Source organism: Pelophylax lessonae (genome assembly GCF_965119305.1).
Source record: "Pelophylax lessonae genome assembly, chromosome: 3".
In the NCBI taxonomy this organism is placed as follows: domain Eukaryota; kingdom Metazoa; phylum Chordata; class Amphibia; order Anura; family Ranidae; genus Pelophylax; species Pelophylax lessonae.
In genome coordinates, this window is record NC_138770.1 from 228,402,597 (window position 1) to 228,426,903 (window position 24,307).

At 45.1% G+C, this 24,307-nt stretch overlaps 1 protein-coding gene across 1 annotated transcript in view; it reads left to right on the top strand.

Annotated features, from left to right (window-relative positions):
- The window catches only part of ATR (ATR checkpoint kinase), a 345,838-nt gene that overhangs the window by 107,783 nt on the left and 213,748 nt on the right, over window positions 1-24,307 (top strand). Inside the window, exons 16-23 of the mRNA XM_082249535.1 lie at window positions 12,250-12,435; window positions 12,527-12,619; window positions 13,185-13,315; window positions 13,407-13,550; window positions 14,556-14,649; window positions 15,264-15,389; window positions 17,053-17,259; window positions 19,332-19,445. Coding sequence (XP_082105661.1) covers window positions 12,250-12,435; window positions 12,527-12,619; window positions 13,185-13,315; window positions 13,407-13,550; window positions 14,556-14,649; window positions 15,264-15,389; window positions 17,053-17,259; window positions 19,332-19,445 — 1,095 coding nt within the window. The remainder of the gene's footprint in view (window positions 1-12,249; window positions 12,436-12,526; window positions 12,620-13,184; window positions 13,316-13,406; window positions 13,551-14,555; window positions 14,650-15,263; window positions 15,390-17,052; window positions 17,260-19,331; window positions 19,446-24,307) is intronic.

The following is a 24,307-nucleotide window of genomic DNA, read 5'->3' on the forward strand; positions in this document are numbered from 1 at the left end:
TTCCACCTCAACGAAGATACTGTTTTGCCTTCACTCGGTGCTAAGCCCAAGCATCCCAAGATATTTGCCTTGCATTCGCTAGATGTGGTTCAGCGATCGGGGTTTACCTGTCAGCCACGGAGTCTTTTCAGACATCTGATTCTTTGTTTGTCCTTCCTGAGGGATCTTGGAAGGGTTCAGCTGTGTCTGCTGCAACCATATTAAAATGTGTCAGGCAGACCATAGTTCAGGCCTATTCTTTGAAGTGTCAGGTTCCTCCATTTCCTGTGAGGGCGCATTCTACGAGAGCGCTGAGTGCCTCTTGGGCTTTTCGCCATCAGGCTTCAGTTGCTCCGGTGTGTAAAGCGGCAACCTGGTCGTCTGTTCACACTTATACCAAATTCTACAAAGTTGATTTGTTGGCATCCTCGGATGCTGCCTTTGGCCGCAAGGTTTTGCAGGCTGCTGTTTGACAAAGAGACTTGGTTTTCTCTTTGCGGGGGTGAATTTTTGTGTTGGGGTAAGCTCCTGTTGTTTTGGGTTGAGCTTTTTTGTGTCACCCGGTTGGCTACGTTTTAGCCTTGGGTGTACGTTAACAGTTGGTTGCGTTCTTCCCACCCCTCATGCCTACACTGCTTTGGGACGTCCCAATAGTGAAGAAGCATTGAGAGCTGCATCTGTCAGAGGACGATAGAGAAAATTGGATTTTTGTAAGAACTTACAAAGGAGCCTGCAGAGCATTGCACCCTTGATCAGCAGAGCATGTGTGCAATCTTATGCTCCTGCAGACTCTCAGGGTAGCTGTCTGCTGGTACCTTGTGCAGGCAGACAGTTACATGATAGCAGTAAGATCAATGGACTACGAGGATGCTAACCAGCACCTTTGCAGATTTTTGAAAACTGCAAGCCATCAGCTGCAATGGCTGATGGTACTTGTAGGCATTCATTCACAGGAAGCTGAGCTCCATCCGCATGGCCGCACTGTGTTCAAATAGCGACAGTAAGTGCAAGGAGAAGATCCTTGGCTTGCTGCCACAGGTGAGGGGGGAGCATGGGGAGAAGCTGCAGATGCTGGAACATATTACATGTTCCACCCTAAAAATTAGGGAAATTATTCCAAAAGAGATTTTTTTTTTTTTGCCCTTTTCTGGACACTCCAATTCGAGGACATCTTTCCTGAGGATTGGGGACCAAAACTGTTGTACTGAATACCCAATATGTGAGTGAACCACTTTTTTGTAAAGTGCTAGAATTATAGTTTTACCTCTTGAGTAAATACCCTTTTTAATGTATGCTAATAGTGTGCTAGCCTTGCTAGGTGTAGCTTGGCATTGCATGCTACTGCTTAGTCCATGATCTACAATGACCCTTAGATTGTTTTCTGTCCTCGATTCCCCCAGAGGTTCTCCCACTAGCAAGTGACTTGCATGTCTTTTTTTTTTTTTTTTTTTTAGTATTACTTTACATTTATCAATATTAAACCTCATCTGCTATCTAGCTGTCCACCCCTCTATTGTAACTAGCTCTTCTTGTAAAGTTGCTATATCCTGTTGTGAAGTTATGGTTCTGCTTAGCTTTGTATCCTCATCAAGCACTAAGATTGAACTATTTATTCCAACCTCTATGTTTTATGAACAAATTAAACAGAATTGGCACCAGGAGAGAGCCCTGGGGTACACCATTCACAACCCTAAATCATTCATAAAATATACCATTAATCACCACCCTCTGGACTTGCTACTGCAATCTGTTTTCTATCCATGTACATACAGTAATACAGTATCATTAACATGTAAATTAAAGTGGAACTTTAGTCAGAAAATGGAAGTCCTGCTAGATCACTCTTGGCTGGCCCCTTTTGCAGGTGTAGCTATGTAAAACATTAAAAACAAGTGCCTTTACTGCTATCCAGTGATACACTATCTTAAGCTGGATACACACTATACAACTTGTTGTCAGATTTCCTTTAGGCTCCTTTCACACGGCCGCTCCGTGTGAAAGGTCTGCTGCGGGACTTTTTTTTTTCCACGGAGCGGATGACATGTCTGTCATCCGCTCCATGTGCCCGCATATCATCCCATCCGTTTGTGGATGATATGCGGACCTAATGTAAGTATATGGCACTGCGGATGTCAGCGGATGACACCGCTGACATCCGATTTTCCTTCCTTTCCGTTTTTTACACGGATGGAAAAATGGGGTTCTGTTCCGTTCCAAAAAACGGAACAGAACTGAAAGGAGGAAAATCGGATGTCAGCGGATGGTATTCCGCTGACATCCGCAGTGCCATTCACTTACATTGATGTCCGCAAATCATCCGCAAAAAAATAGGATGATTTGCGGACACACGGAAAGCAGCGGAGCGGCCGTGTGAAAGGACCCTTAGATTCACCTTCAACTATGTAGTGCAAGGGCCTGACTGATTGCATACAAATTGAAAGTGTTTAGATTTGACCTCGTATTATATGGTTTTGGTAAATCTAAAGGAAAAAATCGAAAGAAAATTGTGTAGTGTGTATGGCCCATTACCCTGCTCCCTATGCTCAGTTGCTCTCCATTTTTAGGCATTGCTGAGTTTTTATAGAGGCCAGTCAGCTGACAGCCTTAAAGTGGAATTAAACTTTCCTGTCCTTTAACCACTTTACTACCAGTCACGTAACCTCTACGTCATCAGACTTTGCGGGGTTATACCGGGATGATGCCTCTAGCTAGAGGCATCATCCCGGTACCGTTGTTTGAAGCCGACGGTCGGCTTTCCGTCGGTAACGATCGATGCGGCTCGGGAGCCGCTCGATCGTTACCCGGGGGGGCGGGAGGGGACGTCCCCCCCCTCCCGCCGCCTTCCGCGGCTTTGCTCGGGGCTTCCGTCCCACCGGGAGCCCCGAGCACCCAGCCGGCACGTCCGCCGGCTGGATGGAGTCCCGATGAATGCCGGAAACGGCATCGATCGGGTCTCCGATGACGTAACCCGGAGGCGGCGTCCATGACGTCACGTCCGGGTTACTGTGCTGCAAAAGGCGGCAGATTTGAAAAACGGCTGTATGCAAAAATGCCGTTTTCGGCGTTTTGCATACAGGGAAGTGTAGTGGAGGGGTCTAGGGTCTTTTAGACCCTCGATCCCTCCATAAAGAGTACCTGTCACGACATATTGCTGTCACCAGGGATGTTTACATTGCTTGTGACAGCAATAAAAGTGATCAGATTTTTTTTTTTTTTAAAAACCTGTAATAAAGTTTAAAAAAAAAGAAAAAATAAATAGGAAAAAAAAAAAAAAAAAATGTAGCCGTCCCCGTCACCGTTAGCTCGCGCACAAAAAAAAACGTATACGCAAGTCGAGCCGCAAATGAAATCGCTGTTCAAACCACACATGTGAGGTATCGCCGCGATCGCCAGAGCGTGGGCAATAATTAAAAAAAAAGAGCTACACTCTAACTCTAAACTGGTAACCGTTAAATAAATTTAAAGCGTCGCAGATTGAGATCTCTATTGACCGTAGTTTGTCGCCATCCCACGGGGGGGCGCAATTTTAAACCGTAACATGTTTGGTATCTATTTACTCGGCGTGACATCATCTTTCACAATATACAAAAAAAATGGGCTAACTTTACTGTTTAGTATTTTTTAAATGCAGTGAAATGTGATTTTTCAAATTTTTTCCAAAAAAATGGCGTTTTAAAGACCGCTGCGCAAATACCGCGTGACAAAAAATTTTGCAATGACCGACATTTTATTCTCCAGAGTCTTTGCTAAAAAAATATATATAATGTTTGGGGGTTCTAAGTAGTTTTCTAGGAAAAAATACTGGTTTTAACTTGTGAACAAAAAGTGTCCGAAATAGGGCTGGGGCTAAAGTGGTTAAAGCCATGAAAGCTGCTTATGTTTGAACTGCAACTTCCATGGTGCTCTACATGTAATCAGTTACCAGTTTGGTTGAGGACACAATTAAATGTGACAGTTTGCATTTCCAGCATTCCAGGATAGTTATGCTTTATGATTTACTGCTGAGGTTCTGGGGATCAGCAAAACAGCAGTCTCCAGCAAGAAGAAGCAGGAGCAATGCCGGAGGCAAATTACAGCACACGCTCATTTTTGTGGCATAATTATTCATGTGGAATCTATGTTCCTTGCTAAGAACATTATTTTTTATCAAATTTTTATGGGTAAAGTTCCACTTTAAGCATTTGTGGAATAATGTATCAAACACCGTAGCAAAATCTGGACAAACTTCTTCCACAGCCCTTCCTCTTTCCAAATAATAATGGCTCACCCCCTTGTAGAATGATAAAAGGTTGGTCTGGCAAGAACGATCTTTCATAAATCTATGTTGGTATCGACTAGAGCAGTTATCACTGATATATGCCTTTCCTCCTCTGAAGCTCCGCCCTGGTCTGATCAGTTGGCTCGATTACAAAGGGATTCCAGTGATTCTTGTGCCCCAGTTTGGCTAAGAAGAATATGAAAGTATTTAGACTTCTATTGAATGTACTGTGAACCTTGCGATATTGTCCAAATCTATTGTCTCAGGGTCCACAGGAGCAAGCTAGGCATAAGATTTGTTAAAACACAAAACAATTTGCATAGACACACCTATAGGGGGCTGTCCCTCTGGTCCAATACCTCCCTACTAGCAGCATTCCCAAATCAGTTTGTCTTTTGCCTAGTCAGGGTAGACAGGCTTCCCTTAGCTGGGGCTACAGTCTCAGCCTTTTCTTCTGTTTTCTTCATTTTTATTTCTGCTAAGTGTTTTCTTTACACTGATAGCTTTTTATTTGTTCCTGTGCTTAGTCAGACTTCAGGAGACTACAGCGTTTGCGGAGCTGTGAATCGGACTGGTTGTACTAGAGCCTTACAGAATCCCAGCCCGCCATTGAGCGTTTAGAAGGCTATCCGTACGCCCTGGCCTCGCAAACGAAATGTCCCTGACCTCAGGGATAAAGCCTGCGAAGTGGCCACTTCGCTAGGATGTCTCAACTGCGGTACGCCGCGTGTTGCTAGAATCCTGTTTGGCTGACTTCACCCCCACCGTCAGGGGTGGGAGGCTTCCCGTTGCAGAGAGGCACCCACGCCTTCGCTGGATCGGTAAGTACCATGCTACCCCCTCTGTGACATTGTATGTCTGGGGGTGTATGTAGGGCCTCTGTCGAGGGGATGGCAGTCTACTTGGAGTCTGTGTTATCCCTCATGTCTGTATGTCTGGGCCCCGCTTGTCCCTCCCGGTCCCTGCGGGGGCGCTATATTGCGGTCAGGCTGCGCTGTGGGGGGTTTGTGGGGGTCCCTGAACCCCTCAGTAATGTTTTGTGTACGTTTGGGGGTGCAGGCATGCTTGTGGGGGCCGCCGCAATGCAAAAATCGCGGGGCCTCCATTTTGGGTGTGGGCAGGCTGTTTTGGCTTCAGTATGGGCATTTGGCAGCCATTTTCCCTGTAGTGTATTCGCGCCCTTTTGGGCACCATCTTTAGTGTGGGCAATGTATTTATTCATGTGCTCGGCGGCCATTTTCCCGGAGCCTCCCGATAGATTTACATTGGCAACCATTTCTCCTTGGCTCAAGTCCTATTTTGGCCTCTAGCGGTGTGACATAATTTCCTTTCTCCTCAGATAATGCTGCTAGCGTGTATTGTACAGCTGCACTTGTGGGGGGCTTTTCTGCTGTTTTTCAGGGGATATTACCTTTGCTGTCAGTTATATTCCTCACTGTTTGGTAACTCAGGCTAGATTCGCCGCTATCGCAGATTTAAAGGGCCAGCGCCAAAATTTTTTTATGGAGTCCCAGGACAGCAAATTCCCCCCAGCTCTGGTGGAGGGTTCAGGTACGCCTGAATCTTCTGCGATGGGCTCCCTTACTGCTGCACTTGCGACTTTAGCATCTAAAGTGGATCTGTTGATGTCTGAGCGGGCTTCTAAGAAAAGGGCCAGGCTTTCTCATTCTTCTGATTCTGAGCTAGATATGGTTGACATGGACAGTGTACCCCCTGAGGGGTCGTAGTCCTCTCAGTCCGAAGAGGAGGGGGACGACTGCCCTCCCGGGATGGCCAGAGAACGCGCGGCTATGTCTGCGCTTATTAGTTCTGCTAAGGATACACTACATTTAGAGGATGAACCCCACCCGCCGGGTAAGCGGTCTTCTTTTGGGCCCCGCAGGACCCAGAAAGTGGCACAGGTGTTTCCCTGTACCGCTGAGTTTCACGAAACGGTGAGTTAACAATGGCACAATTTGAAGCGCAATTTTATGGTACCAAAGCAGTTTCAGTACCGTTATCCCTTTGCGTCTCCAACGGATTCGCGCTGGACCATGGCCCCTAAGGTGGATCACACGGTGTCCAGGTTGAACAAGGCCACTCTAATGCCCACGGAGGATTCTCCGGTATTTAGGGACCCTACGGATAGACGGGTGGAGTCTCTTACTCGCCATTCCTATATGGTGGCAGGTTCTTTGATGAAACCCATGTTCGCCTCCGTAATGGTCTCTCAGGCTGTGGTAGAGTGGGCCAAGGTGCTCAGACTCACCCTGGTGGCTGATTCCGCCCCTCCTGCTACTTTAGAGATGGTGGACCAAATTATTCAGGCTGTTTTATACCTGTGTGACGCGGCCTTGGATGAGGCCCCGTTAGTTTTGCGACTATCTGCTGTCGCAGTGATAATCCGTCGTATGGTATGGCTAAAGAGCTGGTCGGCTGACCAGACGTCCAGGAAGACGGTGTCTGACATCCCTTATGCAGGGAATCGCCTTTTTGGGGACTCCCTGGACGAGTTGGTTAAGGGGGTCACTGGAGGCAAAAGCACTCTGCTGCCTCAAGCACCCAAGGGTAAGTTTTTCTGCGGTAAGCGGGGCCCTTCCTTTAAACCTAATCAGGGGTCCTTTCGTGCCTTCAAGGGCGCTGGTGGCCAGAAGAAGCCTTGGGCGGGCAAGTCAAAAGCTGCCCACGCTGGCACGGCGGCCCAGTCCGCCTTGACCCGAAGGGATGCACTCACCCGTTTCAGGGGTGGGGGGATGTCTGCGCGGTTTTCCCGAACCTTGGATGTCCCGGATTCAGGAAAGGTGGGTTCAGGAACTCATTCGGTCAGGGTACAAGATTGCGTCCAGCGGACAGGTTCTTTCCCTCAAATCTTCATTTGACCCCAGATCGTTTACAAGATCTTCAACGGGTGGTTCAGGATGCCTCATCGGGACAGATTTTGGGGGTTTTACTCAAATCTGTGCACAGTGCCCAGAAAGGAAAACATCCCCATATTCGAGGGTCATCAGAGGTACCTCTGGTTTGTTGTTGTGGACAGTGATCACCACGGACGCTAGCCTGTCGGGCTGGGGTGGCGTTCTGGGCACTCTGTCTGCCCCGGGCACTTGGTCGGAGGAGGAGTCCTCCCTTCCGATAAATATCTTGGAACTGCGAGCGATCAGACTATACTTGCTCTGTTGGTCGGATCATCTTCAGAGTCGCCCTGTGCGTGTGCAGACGGACAACGCAACTGCGGTGGCTTACATCAATCGCCAAGGGGGCACCAGGAGTGCCCGGGCGGCCCAGGAAGTGACCAAGATTCTGTCTTGGGTCAAGGCGCAGGTCCTGGCATTTTCGGCAGTTCACATTCCAGGTATGGAGAACTGGCAGGCCGATTATCTGAGCCGCCAGACCCTGGACCAGGGGGAAATGGTCCTTACACCCGGAGGTGTTTCAGATGCTGTGTGCGCGTTGGGGGTCCCCGAATGTGGATCTGTTCGCGTCTCGTCTAAACAACAAGGTGGGAAGGTTCGTGGCAAGAACGCGCAATCCTCTGGCAGACGCCTCGGATGCGCTGGTGGTGCCTTGGAATCGGTATCATCTGATTTATGCCTCCCCCCCCCAACCCCCCCCCCCCATTCAGTTGTTCAGGTTCCTTCGAAGGTTGGTCTCGGAACCGAAGTTGGTGATTCTGGTGGCCCCGGACTGGCCGCGCCGGTCTTGGTACGCGGACATCATGCGACTGGTCGTCGAGCCTCCCTGGCGGCTCCCGTTACGAGACGATCTGCTGTCTCAGGGGCCGATTTTCCATCCTGCTTTACAGTCGCTGGCTTTAACGGCGTGGCTGTTGAAAGCCAGGTCTTGAGAGACAGAGGTCTCTCATCGGCGGTCATTCCTACCCTAGGAAGGCCTCGTCCGGTAAGATATATTACCGTACTTGGAAGGCTTATTTTGCCTGGTGTGAATCGCAGGCTTTCCATCCTCGCTCCTTTTCGGTGGCGAGGGTGTTAGCCTTCCTGCAATCTGGTGTGGACCAGCGTCTTACGCTAACCACTATTAAGGGTCAGTTGTCTGCGCTGGCAATCCTTTTCCAGCGCCCATTGGCGTCAAACTCTTTGATACACACCTTTATTCAAGGGGTTCGTCATCTGGCTCCCCCTAGGAGAGCGCCTTTTACCTCCTTGGGACCTGAATTTGGTCCTGTCCGTTTTGCAACGTCCTCCATTTGAGAACATCAGGGAGATTCCTCTGCCTATGCTGTCACGGAAGGTTGCCTTTCTGGTGGCAATCACATCTGCTCGCAGAGTGTCGGAGTTGGCGGCCCTGTCCTGCCGTTCCCCTTACCTGGTTGTTCATAGGGATAAGGTGGTCTTGCGACCTCGCCAATCTTTCCTTCCTAAGGTGGTATCTGATTTTCATCTTAACGAGGACATTGCCTTGCCTTCGCTGTGTGCGAATCCTAAACATCTTAAGGAGTTTGCCTTGCATTCCTTGGATGTGGTCCGGGCGATCAGGGTGTACCGGTCGTCTACTGAATCCTTCAGAAAGACGGATTCTCTTTTTGTCCTTCCCGAGGGCCCTCGGAAGGGTATGGCTGCGTTTGCGGCAACCATTTCGAAATGGATCAGACAGACGATAATACAGGCCTATTCAATTAGGGAACGGGTGCCGCCCTTCCCTGTCAAGGCGCACTCTACCAGAGCGGTGAGTGCGTCCTGGGCTTTCCGACACCAAGCATCGGTGGCCCAGGTGTGCAAGGCAGCGACTTGGTCGTCCGTGTACACTTTTTAAAAATTTTACAAACTTGATGTTTTGGCATCGTCAGATGCCTCCTTTGGCCGCAAAGTTCTATGTGCGGCAGTGCCTTGAGGGGGACATGATGTTAGTCTGTCCCCACCTGTTGGGGTTTGTTTCCCCTTTGTTGATTTGCTTTCTGGGTTTTGTTCGCTCCTGTTGAGCTTTTCTGTTACCCAGCGTTTTTTACCTTTCTGGTCCAGATAAAGTTCCTTTCTCTGATCTGGGTGCTGCGTTGCCTTTGTGACGGTTGCGCTTCCCACCCCTCATGTCTACACTGCTTTGGGACATCCCATAAGTGATGACTGTATGAGTGGGTGGCAACTGTCAGAAGACGTAAGAGAAAACTGAATTTTTGTAAGAACTTACCGTAAAATTCCTTTCTCTGAGTCCTCTGACACTCGCCGCCCCCGCCCCTCTTTTTTGGGTTTTGGACTATTTACTGCTTCTACCAAACTGATTTGGGAATGCTGCTAGTAGGGGGGGGGGGTATTGGACCAGAGGGACAGCCCCCTATAGGTGTGTCTATGCAAATTGTTTTGTGTTTTAACAAATCTTATGCCTAGCTTGCTCCTGTGGATAAGAAGTCAATACCCATAAGTGATAACTGTATGAGTGGGCAGCGACTGTCAGAGGACTCAGAGAAAGGAATTTTACGGTAAGTTCTTACAAAAATTCAGTTTTTGCCTGGTGTGAACCGAAAAAGGCAAGCCCTTTCTAGTAGTCTGTGGGACATATCCTGACTTTTCTTCATTAAGGACTGGATCAGCAGTTGCCTCTGAGTACAATTAATGGACAAATTTCAGCCTTGGCTATTGTTTTTTCAATGGCCTTTGGAATCATGCTCTCGAATGTGAAGGCCTTCTTACAGGGGTATCTCATATTATTCCTCCCAGACATTCTCCTGTGGCTACGTGTGACCCAAATTTGGAGCAGATGCCGACTCTACCCTTTGAACCCATTGGGGATTTATCTGTTGCCAACCTTGCAAGGTGATTTTTTCTTTTTGCCATCACTTCTTCCAGCAGAGTGTTGGTGGTGTCTACCTTATCTTGCATGGAGTCCTTCCTGGTAGTTCACAAAGATAAGGTTGTTCTTTGGTCCAAGGTCTTTTCACCTAAGGTGGTTTCATCTTTTCACCTCAATCAGGGCATAGGGCTGCCATCTTTGTCCTCCTTCAGGAGCCAGTGCTCCACTCAGTATCTGGTCAAGATGTTAGTTTACTTTGCTCTTACAGCAGACAGCTTGTAGTTGTCAAATAACTGCGTGAGGAATGATGAGCTTAATCGTAGTTCATTCACAAGCCCTGCAGCTTGCAAACAGACAACCCGTACAGAAGTACGGGCTGGAACCTGGAGGGCTTGTCTGCAGGAGCTTGACATTGCACCTCTGATCCACTGATAACAGGCAGGCTCCTGCAGTAACACATTTAAATTTCCTTTCACAGGAATATGGTCATTTGGACTTCATATGCCTTTCTTTATGTTTAAATACATGTAACTATGCGCTAAAGAAATGCTCCAGCCTGTTTTTAAAATGAGGAGCTATTTAAAGGGTAACTCCACTTTTGTGTGTGTGTGTGTGTGTGTGTGTGGGGGGGGGGGGGGGTAGTCAAATAAAGAAAAAAAATATAGCATATACAATTGGGACACAAGTCATATTGTAATTACATTATTTATTTATTTTTTTTAAAAAAAAACTTTTTCCTTTTCAATCTGCAGCCGCTGTAATTTTCTGAAATTACAATGCAATATGGTTACCTGCAGTTGTCTTGTACACAAAATGTGTACTGAACACACCCTAGAAACATTATTTCCTGCTTGTGTGATTGGCTCACCAATTTTCCCAGAATTCTGCCTAAGATACAACTCGGATTAATGGAATCCCCTGCAACAAAAATGTCATTTTTAGTGAGATACTCCCAATAGGAACACATCTGAAGGGATGCAGGCCCAGCAGATTTCCTCATTGGTGCTCTGCAGCTGCACAGCTGACTTATAATTATGAAACCACTCCCATTAGACCCACTCAGCACAGAGGAACAAACAGGGATTTCTTCAGATTAACAAAAGGTAGGATTCTGCAACAAAGGTTGTTATAATCCTTGTAATGTACATAGATCACCCAGAGGGGAATGTTTTTTTTTCTCAACAAAAGTGGAGTTACGCTTTAAATAATAATCTGTTTCAAGCAATGCTTTATGCATTGACATACCTCTGTTAGACATCAGTCTGTCCAGCCAATATGATCACCTGCTGATTAGGCGCTCTCCAAAGACAACTCAACTCTCGCACATAATATGGCAGTTAATCCAGTGTTTCTCAACATTTTTTCAGTCAATGCACCCTTTAAAATTCTGCACAATCTTGAGGCACCTCATTCTAAAATGTAAAAAAACTAAACTAATAGTTTTACCTAGTACAGTAACACTTTCACACTTAGGACACCCAACAATTATCACTCGCTAATAATATGCAAGGAGCAATCTATGAGGGGCAAACAAGGATGCTGTACAGACGCCTGACATCCTCCTTGTCATCCAAAGACGTAATTGGTTGTTAGGAAGCCAGAGGCTGGAAAGTTGTAATGGTGCACAATGAAAACCTGTGGTTTGTGTAACTAAAAGGCAGATTTGATCCACCTGCTGACTTGTATAAAATCTTTGGGAAATTTTTAGTAATTTTGCACCCTTGAAGAAGTCTGAAGGCACCACAGTTGAAAGATTGGTTTAATCCAGTGTAGTTTTGCTTGTCAAAAAGCATACATGGTTGTCCACCAATCATATCAAAATGTAAATAGGCCATAATTTCCTACACCATGCATCCACTGGGAAGGCTGGAAAACTAACTGAGAAACATAAAGAAGGGAGGGGTCTAGCTAAGAACCTAATCAACTAACTTGGACACATAGGTCATTTGGATTGTTTCATTTTACAAGCATTACAAGTTGCAGTTGTACTGAATTACCACTAGATATCAGTACAAAGGTCTCTTTACAATACATAACCATATCCAATACTGTGATAGATACACGGTAAGTTTTACAGGACAATTATGATTATAACTGATAAATATAGGAATTTAAATGTAATTTCCTTGCAATAAAGTGGAAGCCAATTTACAGTGCAATACATGTCATGCTTTCATGTTTTGTGTCTGTCCAGCTCAGGTTACTATATCTTGTAGATTGTCAGCACAGCAGAAAGCCATTTATATTTCTATTTTTATACAAGTTTGTTTGTGTTTGTTTCTTGAGAACAGAATGAAACAGAGATTGAACTGGGCAGTTTACTGAGACAGGATTACCAGGGTCTGCACAATGAGCTGCTGCTGCGGCTTGGTGAGCACTATCAGCAGGTCTTCAATGGACTGTCTATTTTGGCATCCTTTGCATCCAATGACGATCCTTACCAAGGACCCAGAAACATCACTAAGCCAGAAATAATGGTAAGCATATACTGTACAGTAGTGGTAAAAGACTTAAGGCTTCAGCTGTATATTTCTCACATTTCACAGATTTTTTTTTCTTACCCTGTAGGCTGATTACCTGCAACCCAAACTATTAGGAATTCTTGCGTTCTTTAATATGCACTTGCTGAGTTCCAGTATTGGCATTGAAGACAAAAAGATGGTAATTTTTCACTCAATGATTGTTGACTCTATAAACATGCTTATACAGTTCACAAGATGGAGCTTCCACACATACTGTTTATTTTACTGTACATTTTAGAAATACCTGCTTACCAGTATTTATTTCTTTTTCTCACAATATGGCAAACCCTCACTATTAGTTTGGCATTTAGCTTTTCAAGTGGAAAGAAAACTAAGTGATGCTAGTTTAATACAGCAAATGATAGATCTATGGCGTTATTGCCTCACCTTCTCATTTAATGTTGGCAAAGCAATTTTTTTGCAGTTTGTGGGCTGTACATGGCATTTACAAGTGGCTAGACAGATCTAAGCATCATTTGTGATAATTGGGCTATGTAGGTGTCAACTACAAGCCCCAAATTACTTCTTATAGACTTAAGAAGCCTATATTGTACATTGGTATTTTTAAAAGGATCACCTCTGAAGTGGATCCTTTTTTTGTGCTCAGTTCTACAAAGTATGGGCAGACCTTTTATCATTTGTTACTCTTGGTAAGATAAACTGTGTGTGGCTGCTTTTTAAAGTCCGCATATATTACTTATTAGGCTCTGAACAGTTTGGTTTCTCTGATGAAACTATTGGGCCCTAAACATATCAGCTCTGTACGAGTGAAGATGATGACAACTTTAAGGACTGGCCTTCGTTATAAAGAGGAATTTCCGGAACTTTGTTGCAGGTACTTTGCAAATGATGATATTCTTGTTATATATTCTTAAATCAAAGGCATAGTTAAACAGCTTAGTCCTTTCTGTGTTGTATAATTTTAGAGCTTGGGACTTGTTTGTTCGATGTCTGGATCAAGCATACCTTGGCCCCCTTCTCAGCCATGTCATAGTTGCTTTACTGCCTCTGCTACACATCCAACCAAAGGAAACAGTTGATGTGTTCTATTATCTCATTGTAGAGAACAGGTAGGTTAAAACAGACCTATTTATATTGGAAGAGTTGATGAAGAGACTTTATTACCACTTTAAAAAAATTCTGTAATGTTTTAACCAGACATTTGGTGGACTTTAAGGCAGTTGAAGTTTTAACGTGTACACAAAAATGTATATGTTTTTCACTTGTATCTACAGGTAAGCATATAATGAGGCAGTGAATAATGTGCACTGTTTAGTAGATATGCATACTGCATGCAGCCGGCGATGTCACCGGCACATGCCTTCTGATGAGATGGCATACCAGTCCCTTCAGAGCTCCATGCTGTGGCTGTGACTCCAGCGTGCATGTGCGGGAGACACGGAAGTGATGACAGTTCGCCACTGTAGGGCTTCGTTCTAGGGTATTTCGTAATGTGCTAGTATGTGATGCATACTAGCACATTATGTCATTGTCTTGCAGGCTTGTTTTTTTTCTTTTTTTTTTTTTTGTTAAAGTGTGATTTACTCCTGCTTTAAATTAGTGTAGTAGTTTTGCACAGGGGCAGCCTAGATCCTCCTCCTTCTGGGGTCCCTGGCTGGAGCTCCTGGCCTCTCCCTCCTGTTGAGTTCCCCCACAGCAAGCTTGCTGTAGGAGCATCTGAGCCAAGCTACAGCTCTGTGTATCCATTCAGGCATGGAGCTGCTGTTAAGCCCCACCTCCACTCCTGTTTGGCTAACTGAGTTTGATTGACAGCAGCAGGAGCCAATGACAGGAGAGAGAGTTCCGGACGGCTAAGGTCATTCATCACTCGTGGTCATTGCTGGATAGAGAGGGGGCTCAGGTAAATATTAGGGGGGCTGCTGCACACAGAAAGCTTTTACTCCTTAATGCATAGAATGCATTAAGGATAAAAAACCTTCTGATTTTACAACAACCCCTTTAAGTACATAAATATGTTTTGTATGCATGAGGTACTTTAGTTATGCAAAAGTGTTTTTATCACACCACAGTTTTGTGGAATAGCTTTTATAATATTATTATTTGATTTTTTTTAGAGCTGCTGTCCAAGATTTTCTTCATGAAATATATTTTCTTCCAAATCACCCAGAGCTGAAGCAAATCCAGAAAGTTCTTCAGGAATACAGAAAAGTAAGTTCTAAATTTGAATATGTAGTCACAGCTTGTGCAAAAATTTAAGGGTAGTTGTGGAATATCCACATCTTCATAGTTCCAGCATCAAGGTCTTTAGGTTGTCCCTCATTATCCTCTAAGTTGCTGCTGTACTTTAAATCAAGTGGTGGTTGGCCCTTTTTATATTGATCATTGTACTTGACCATTAAGAGGGACAAAGAATGCTGTAATAGTGGTGACACGACAACCACTTTGAAACTTTATTTCCTTCAGAGGTTGCAATGGGTTTCTTGAGCTGTGGCTAATTTACCATTTGATGGTGCCTGCACAGTTTTGGGGTCCATGCCATTTGGCAGTGCAACTGCATGAGCCCTATAATATTTTTAGCTGTCTGTGTGGCATTTTGACCACCACAAGTAAGGGAGGGATATCTTCCCACTATCACTGTAAGGGAGGGGGCATTTTTTTTACTGACCACTAATTAATTGATTTAGCAGGGGTTCCGTGAACCATGAAAATTATTTATTTGTTGACAGTGAAATTTTTTTTATTATAAATAAATTAAATGTAAGTCTTTGGTAATATAAGAAAGATATGATGGGTATGTTATGTGGATTTTTGTTTTACTCCAGGAGACAACCAAAAGCACAGACCTTCAGACAGCATTGCAGTTATCAATAAAAGCCATTCAGCATGAAAATGTTGATGTCCGTATTCATGCTCTCACCAGCTTAAAGGAGACACTTTATAAAAACCAGGTATCCTGTTTTTTGTTCACTAAAGGTATCCTTTCAAATTTTACAAAAAACAAATCTTTTTCCTGCGAGACTCTTCTAACATAATATTTTCTTTGATTTTCTACAACCTGTTGTTCCCTGTTGTTCCCAAGTGTCAGTGGGTCACTGGAGCCCCATCATTTTGCAGTGGTTAGCAGAAGCTCAAGCAGACCTACACTGACACTGTTTATAAGTTTCATTGAAGGCTTTGGCAAATGTAGTTTTAAGCAGTAGAATACATGCTAACCATGTAAATTAGTATACTTTTTGAAGAGAATTTTTAAGATGTCTAAAGGTTTAATAAAACGCATAAATGGTGCATTTGATTAAAATGTACTGAAAGGAGCTTAACATTAATAGAAAGTCTGAGGATAGTGCTTCATTGGGATGCAGAATGTACAAGCCTGCTTTCTTGGATCCAGTGAAATAAGCTGTATGCAGACCTGTGATTCATTTGCTTTATAGTCTTGTTTACTCTAGGGGTGAGTGTAAGCTGTAGAGCCACAGAAATGTAAAGCAGAACTTTACCCATAACAACTTCTTTCTGGAAGCTTTCTTTTTGCTGAAGCCCAGAGCCCCCAAACTGCAGTAAATCATAAAGTGAAACTAAACCCATTAATTTAACGGTTCCTAAAAAGTTACTTTCCAGGAATGCTGGAATTGCTAACTGTCACATTTGCCTGTGTCCTCAACCAAACTGTCAAACCATCAAATGGCTGGAGTCATGTGCAGGACAGTTGCAGTTTAACCCGAAGCAGCGTCCTTGGCTGAAAAGCATAGGAGTGTTTAATTCTGCTTTAAGGCTGTCCGCAGATTGGCCTCTACAAACTCAGCAAGTGCCTAAAAATGGAGAGCAACTGAGCATGTGCAGAGCAGGGTGAAACCATGTTTTAGTGGATATTTAACAGTATAGGTACTTATTTTTAATGATTTACAGTTATACCTGTAAAATGGGCCAACCTGAAGTGATCTAGCAGGACTTAATTTTTTGACTAAATTTCCATAAGTCATTGCAACAGTGGCACAGAAGAGAGTCATGCATCTGAAGATACCTCTCATTTGCCGTTATTTAGGGGACCTATAGAGTCTGCATGCATTATCTTATATAGCATAAACATAGAAGAACATTGTCATTTTGTAGTACTTAGAACAGCTTTTTTTTTTTTTTTTTAATAAATATTGATTCTGTTTGCCTTTTAAGAGTGATCCCTGAGAAATCATCTGTTCAGTGAAATCTATCCTGCCGCCACCTGAAATCCTGTACTTCTCTACCTTCTTCATCAGCTCATCCCTCAGTTATCAATTCTGTACCACTTCTCCCTTCCTCTTGGATTGTAAACTCCCATGAATGGGGCCCTCTTAGTCTTCTTGTATGAAATTTCAATGTAACTATTCTGTCTCCCTTTATTTTGTAATTTGCTGAGCAAACCCCTGATGCTACATAAATCCTGTGTGATAATACTAGAGGGATAGAGTCGGTTGATGGAGTTTGGCCTATCAAATGTGTTTTGTGTTTACCAAGCTTGCATACATTTATTAGAACAAAGCGATCATATACACTAGCATTGTTGTCAACTATTGAATTATAGTTTTAATGTTGCTCAAGCTCACGGCTGATTTTTGTGTCTTAATACTTTTCTTTCAGGAAAAACTATTGCAGTATGCAACAGACAGTGAAACTGTGGAGCCAGTTGTTTCACAGCTGGTAACTGTACTGTTAATTGGGTGCCAGGATGCCAGCCCACAGGCAAGACTACTGTGTGGTGAATGCCTTGGACAACTAGGTGCAATTGATCCTGGAAGACTGGATTTTTCAACTAGTGATGCACAAGGCAAAGGCTCTACCTTTGTTGTAAGTGATGTATCTTAGAAAACCCAATTTTGTTAACTGTGATTAAGTTGGATGACAACTTGAAAGTACTAGGCATGCGTGGTGAATGTTTTATGCATTTACAATAAATAACATTGGGCGCAAATGTGAAAACCATGGAACTAATAGTGCTGTGTAAAAAAAACAAAGGTTTATGTATTATGTAGATAATCTGAGCTTGTTTTTAGACCCCACCCAGGTAGCCTCTTTCACTTTTGGCTAACGGGAAGGGTCCGAGTTCAGGCAAATCTGTTGATAGGCTGCTTTTTCCGGAATGTCTATCTCCCAAGCCTTCTGGTAAAGACAACCAATGAGATTATATTTGTTGCACAACCAGCTTCCAAAGACACAGTTTTCTTTTGGAAATGTAGGCTTTTTATAACTGTACATAGCCTTTCTGACACATTGTGCCGATCAAAGAAGTTTATGGACGGATTCTGACCAGTCCTCCACTACGAGCTGACTGTAGAAATATATGGGGCGAGGGGCAAAAATAAAGACCAGTCACCTTGTAAGAGAGACACCAGTAATGACCAAGCATTTTTTCAGGGCAAAATGCAAGAGTTTTTTTGCTGGATTTTTACACAATCTTAAAAGGTACAAACAAGTAAGATCAATTCAAGAAAAATCACATTCTGCCATTTTGTTGAGCCTAGATTTTGGCTTAAATGGAAATCTGTTGACACTATATCTTTTACTTGTCTTGGGGCATAATCCCAGATTAAGAGAAACATATAGAGTATTTTCAGCAAATGCATATTCTATGTTTATTTTAGTACTACATTTAATATTTTTACATGCTTATTCTCTTTAGTGGAGCGCTGACTGCAAAAAAAATCCCAAAACATACCCAAAACATTTATTTTATCGTAAAATAGGGAAAAGTTTGAGCCCCTGTAGGCTTATTAAATGCTGACTGCAGCTGCAACCATGATCTTGTCATTTTTTACAGCTGGCAGATGTCCATATCAATCGCCTATGTGACAAATGAATCCGGAAGCAACTATGATTTCATCACTTCCAGGTTCAAAGCTCTCATTCCCTGGTGGTTACAGTACGATCTGTGCTTGAATACTTGCTTTGGAGTGCAAGGGGGGCATTATGTGTCTAATAGAGCCCTTATGTCTCTATAAAGAGGGCCCGATGAAAACTATCACATGGAAACTAGTTAGTTTAGTTCCCTTGTAATTAGCAATACATTTAAACTTAAAAAAAATTGAATAAATATAATCAAAAGAAGCATTCCTGCCTTCCCAATGCATACAAACAAACATGGCGTGGGTCCAGCACGAACATGTTACCAGAGATTGCACCACAACACAAATGTCAGAGTGAGAGCAATAGCTCTTGGGACATCAAACAATTCTACACTTATAAGGCTTTTAAAGTGTCAGCTAAAGAATTTTTGTTTTTTGCCATTTCTCTGGTGCACTCTTTTTGAGTCTTGACATGTTTGGTATCTATTTACTTGGAGACTGTTTTGGGGAAACTGTTTCCATCCCCAACTTTGTATTTACTTAATGCAACATTATCTTTTATATATTACCAAAAAAAAAGTGGGCGTTATATATTGTGTTCATGTGGAATAAAATACATTTTAGTATATTTCTTCTTGAAAGTTTGTGTTTTGGTAAATGGCTGCACAGATATTGTGTTACATAAAAGCCAACAGCCACCATTTTATTCTCCAGGGCCTCTATTTTTATAAAATGTATAATGTTTGGGGGTAATTGTCTAGCAAAAAAAAATGCTGATTTTTTTAACCAGTCTGAAAAGAATACATTGCCCCCGGACAGCAATTGTTGAATGTTTATGCTTCCTGTCATGGTGACCCTAATATATTGTTTGCAGTCACAGGGTGTCACTAGGACAGGAAGTGAAGTGAAATCTCCCCAAAGGGGTCACTAATAGCAGTAATTATTTGAGTGCAATATCTACTCTTCCTGAATCTATTGAAAACAAAACAAAAATTTGTTGATTTGGTCTATAATTGTATATATTTTGAGATTGCAGGCTTAATGTTAAACCTCTTTTTTTTTTTTTTTTTGTTTTAGACTGGGGTTGAAGATCCAAATTTTGCTTATGAGCTGCTCTTAGAGTTAACCAGAGCATTTTTGGCTTATGCTGATAATGTCCGTGCTCAGGATTCTGCTGCTTATGCTATTCAGGTGAACAAAGATCTTTATTCAAACTATAAATGTAAATAAGTTTATCTAAGTTTTTCTTTCGTTCATTGACAGGCACAGCACCATAATCTTCTTAACCATTGGGTTTACCATGCCTATGGGGGCAGTCCCAGGGGATATACTCCCACACTCTGCTATAGGCATTCGGTTTTTTTCTGCCTAGTCAGGAGTAAGGACCTAGTTCCTTGCTGGGATCTCTGGTCCTAGCATTTTTTTCCTTCTAAATTGGATTTTTTTTCCTCTTTTATTATTTCCGGTTCCTGTGAGAGCTATAATCAACTGCTGGACTGGGAGATGGACTGGATATTCTAGATCCTTACGGTCTCCCCAGTCCGGCGAGCGTGCGCAGGCCACAGCTCTGTGCTAGGTCAGCTGCAACATAGCTTCACTGGACAGGGGCTGGCCTTCGAGTTAAACGTCTCGCGAGGGCGCATAAGACCTGGTTCCGGCCTGAGTCACAGCGTGCCTCTTGGCCCCCAGCACCCCCATTCCAAAGGTGCGTTGACCTGCCTGGAGCAGTGCGTCCTCGAGTCCCCCTCTCCCCTGGAGGTCTTTTGGGGTGGATGTGGGCTCCTCCCTGGGAAACCCTGGGTTCCCCTCTCTTCCCACCAGCCCCTGTAAACGGTCACAGTGGATGCATGGATGCATTGATTCTATCAGTGCGGGCAACATTAAAAATGGAGGATGCAGCTGCTGCTGCGTCAGGGGGCGCCGGTCCCCTTTGGTACCGCAGCTCCCCAAAAACGGCAAAGATATTCTCTTTTCCTGCCTACTTTGACAAAATTGTCCCAAGTCAGTGACCTAAACGCAATATGTCGGTGCCTAAGCGTTTCGTTAGACGGTATCCCTTTGAAGAGTCCCTGTTAAAAAAGTGATGGGGGGCGTGGCCTGGCGCGACATGCGGTAAGACGTGAGTAGCTAGAGCTCCGTCGGCTACACATCCTTTACTCTACATCCTGCACCCCCACAGCGCCAGAACGCACCCTAACTTCTCTCGGGCCACAGTGGACACCCGCCGGCCATGTCACCACTGAAAAAATACTCCGAAGCCACCGCAAAACTAGATAAATTCCGCCGCCAGGCCGGCGAGGACTCTACCCAAGATGGCGCCGACCTGAGCGCGGATGCAGGCACTGCAGCGGGAGCAGATACTGCGGCACTACTTGATGCTATTTCCACCTGCCAGGCCACCCTGACGTCCAAAATAGACGAGGTAAAGGTGGACATTTCGCTTCATGCGCCAGGATATGAAGCAGCTGCGCGAGAGGGTCACGGAGGCAGAACGCAGGATAGGTGGCATGGAGGACTCCCTGCCACCCCTGCAGCATTCTACAGACAGGCTGCAGCAACAAGTTACACATATTCTGCAGAAACAGGACGACACGGAGAATCGCCTGCGACGCTGTAACCTGCGATTTATTGGTCTCCCCGTGGGCACTGAGGGAGCAGACCCCACTACCTACCTTGAACAGCTGCTAATCAGCACCTATGGTAGGGAGTCCTTCTCTCCTACGTTTGTGGTGGAGAGGGCCCACAGGCTATTGGGCCGCCCGCCACCCCAGGGGGCGCCCCCAAGAACATTCATTGCAAAATTCCTAAACTTTCGAGACAGAGACACAATCCTGCGACTGGCGAGAGTGAAGGGTAATATTCCCATGGGTAATAGCAGAGTGGCCATTTTCCCAGATTTTTCGGCTGATGTCCAGAGAAGGCGCAAGAGCTTTACTGAGGCCAAACGCAGACTCCGGATCAAACATCTTAAGTACGCCATGATGTACCCCGCACGGCTCCAGGTGGAAGGGGAAGACCGCGTACATTTCTGCGATGATCCTGAAGCGCTAATCACCTGGCTGGAACACCCGGAGGCCCGTGGCTAATAGGGATGTAACGATATCAAAATCTCACGGTACGATACAATTTCGATATTGACCTCACGGTATGATATTTATTGCGATATTGTGGAAAAGCTCACGGTATTGTTAAATAGCTCACGATAGTGTTTTGTATATAAATAAGCAATGATAACAAAAACTTTCTGAATGAAGTAATATGTCTGTGCACTTTTCATATGAAAAAATGCATGGACCCGCTGTTTTATTGCTTTGGCTTCAGTTTCATTCAGCCATTTGCCCGAAAGATTTCAAAATGTTAATATCGGAAAACTAGGCAGGTCAACGAGTGCCCATTTCTACTTGTTTCCATGCCATCACTCACCCTGAAAGAACTTTTCCTTTTGGGTTTCACCTGCCAGTGTTAGGCAGGCAGCTTGTGAATGTCTGATCACATATGGCAGCCGTTTACGGCTTCATGAGAAAGTGGACAAACCAGTAAAGGGAAACCATTTAAGTCTTTGTGCATCTCTCTATAATCTGCTACAAAACAACATCGCAATATGCCGAGCAATGAAAATAAATTCCAAGCCACAGGCATAAGATTATTCAATGAATCCTTGACATACTACGGGGATATAGCTATATACTGTACAAACTTCTGTTCAGAATGCCTGTGGGCACCATCAAGAGCGCCCCCTGTCACATACCCTTGCAACAACATCTAAGTAGCTCAGTGATCAAAGGATCGATTCCATAGGGGCAGGTGGGACCTCCATTTGGTGCCAGCATCCAGATCAGCCTTGTGACAGCCTAAAGGCTAGGAGTTTTAGTCATTCAGCAGTACACATAATAAACTCACTGGCGGTCCGGTGTCACTGCTGCTGACTGTCTTGCCGTGCTGTCACGCTGTGGTGCCTGCCTGGAAGGAAGCTGCTCCGCCGACTCCGCCGCTCTCGTGCGCTGGCTCCGCCTCCGCCCCACAAGCCCGCCCACCCACACTGCTCCAAACCAACTGGCAGCCGCTCGCCTCGGCTCGGCCAGTAGCAGTGCAGCATAGAGGTGAGTGACCGCCGACGAGACAGACCAGTCAGAATACTCAGAGATGAGCGGCCGCTCTGCCGCCTGCAACCGTGCACCCACCACGACGATATCGGGCCATAGTAACAACCGCGATACCGCGATAGCGGTAATATCGTTACATCCCTAGTGGCTAACTTACCTGCAGTTATCTCCAAGGAAGATGAGGCCGCTTCTGCTCCTTCAGATGAGTACTGTGCCCTGTTGGCCCTGCTGTTTCCCTATCTGTCAGCACCTTTCCCTTCCCTTGATGCCCTCCCTGTGCCACTCTTCCCCCTTCCCCCGGTCTAACATTATCCTGCTGACCTGGTAACGGTGGTGTGTGCCGCCGGACTGCAAAATTACAAAACTTCTTCATGCTGGCTCCTTTTCCCATACAATCCCGGTCTGCTGTAGGGTTCACTTATGCTGGACCCGACGGAGGGACTAGGCCCGGCCGAGATCCATCTCTAGGACTTAGATGAGCTCTACTCATGGCATGTTGCCCAGGGAGTTTTCGCCCCCGACACCTGCTTGGGTCAGGTGTAAGGTCCCTGTGATTTTTTTGTTTCCCTTTTTTTCTTTACTACTTGGATTTTCTCCCCTTGTTTTTCATACGTGGCCTGCTGTGCTACCCTTCTTTTTGAGCCCTATGGGGCAAATGCAATCCCCCTATGCGCGGCCTTCCCCTCCTCCCTTCCAGTTTTTTTGCTACAGGGACTTTTTTTCAGGGTTTTTTTTGGGAATCTATGCCCACACAAGTTGGGGTTGGTGCAGGGCGGGGTGGGGGGTTATTGTTTTCTGGACTGTGCACTTTTTTTTTTTTTTAATGCAACTGGACTAGAGTATACTGCCAATGTGTGTCTGGGCTTTGTGGGCAATGGTAACATGCTCAGGGTTCAGCTTTTCTGTTATCTAATGTGTACTGTGTCCTGTGCTGGGATGAGATCCGAGATCCTTCTACTGTGCAGGCTCCCATTTCTACCCCTGTATAGATGGCCACCCTAAAATTAATCATTTGGAATGCCCGAGGCCTCAGGGACAGGGTTAAACGCTCTGCGGCCTTTGCCAACCTTAAAAAAACACCGGGCGGATATCCTTGTATTAGTTGAAACACATCTTGAAGGCCGTCTGCACTTAGCACTGAAGCGCCCCTGTATTGGCTGGGTGTATCACTCTGCGTATACCTCCCATTCCAGGGGTGTAGCGATATTATTGTTAAATCTGTCGATTTTCGCCTCCTGGACTCTCGGGTCGACTCTCAGGGCTGGTTTATATTTTTACATGCATTGATCTTTCGGGAACCCTGGCTGATACTGGCCTTCTATGTCCCCCCCCCCTCCTTTCTCCATGTCTTTGATCACAAAAGTGTTGGCTCTGGTGTTGGCATTGAAGCGGCAGCAGAGGATTGTGGTACTGGGTACCTGGACTATCTTCTTCTGGGAGCAGAGTCTCTGACTGCTCTAAAGGACAACCTGGAAATTACTGTGCAGACTCTGTAGGAGTTTGGTTGTAAATTAAACTTCCAAAGATCTGCTCTGGTTCCGTCCACCAAGTTGGACTATCTGGGTCTGACTCTGGACTCTGCTTCAGCCAGGGTATTTTTTCCAGGGGAACAAAAACTCCAAAGCTGCTGGATGTGACTCGGCTCCTGTTGTTCAGCAGTCTGTCCTCTTTCAGGACTTGCATGCGGGCGCTGTGCCTGATGGTGTCTACCTTCGAGGCGGTTCCATTTGCACAGTTCCACTCGAGCCTCTGCAAAGGGAGATTCTTGCCAAGTGGGACAAGGATCCACAGTCTCTAGATAATCCGATCCTGTTGAACCGGGATTCGAGAGGGTCCCTGATATGGTGGCTTTGCTTTCAGGCACTTCGACAAGGTGAATCCATCCTTCCCCTGTACTGGATGATCGTCCCCCCTGTTGCCAGCCTGTCCGGGGTGAAAGGCGTTTTGCAC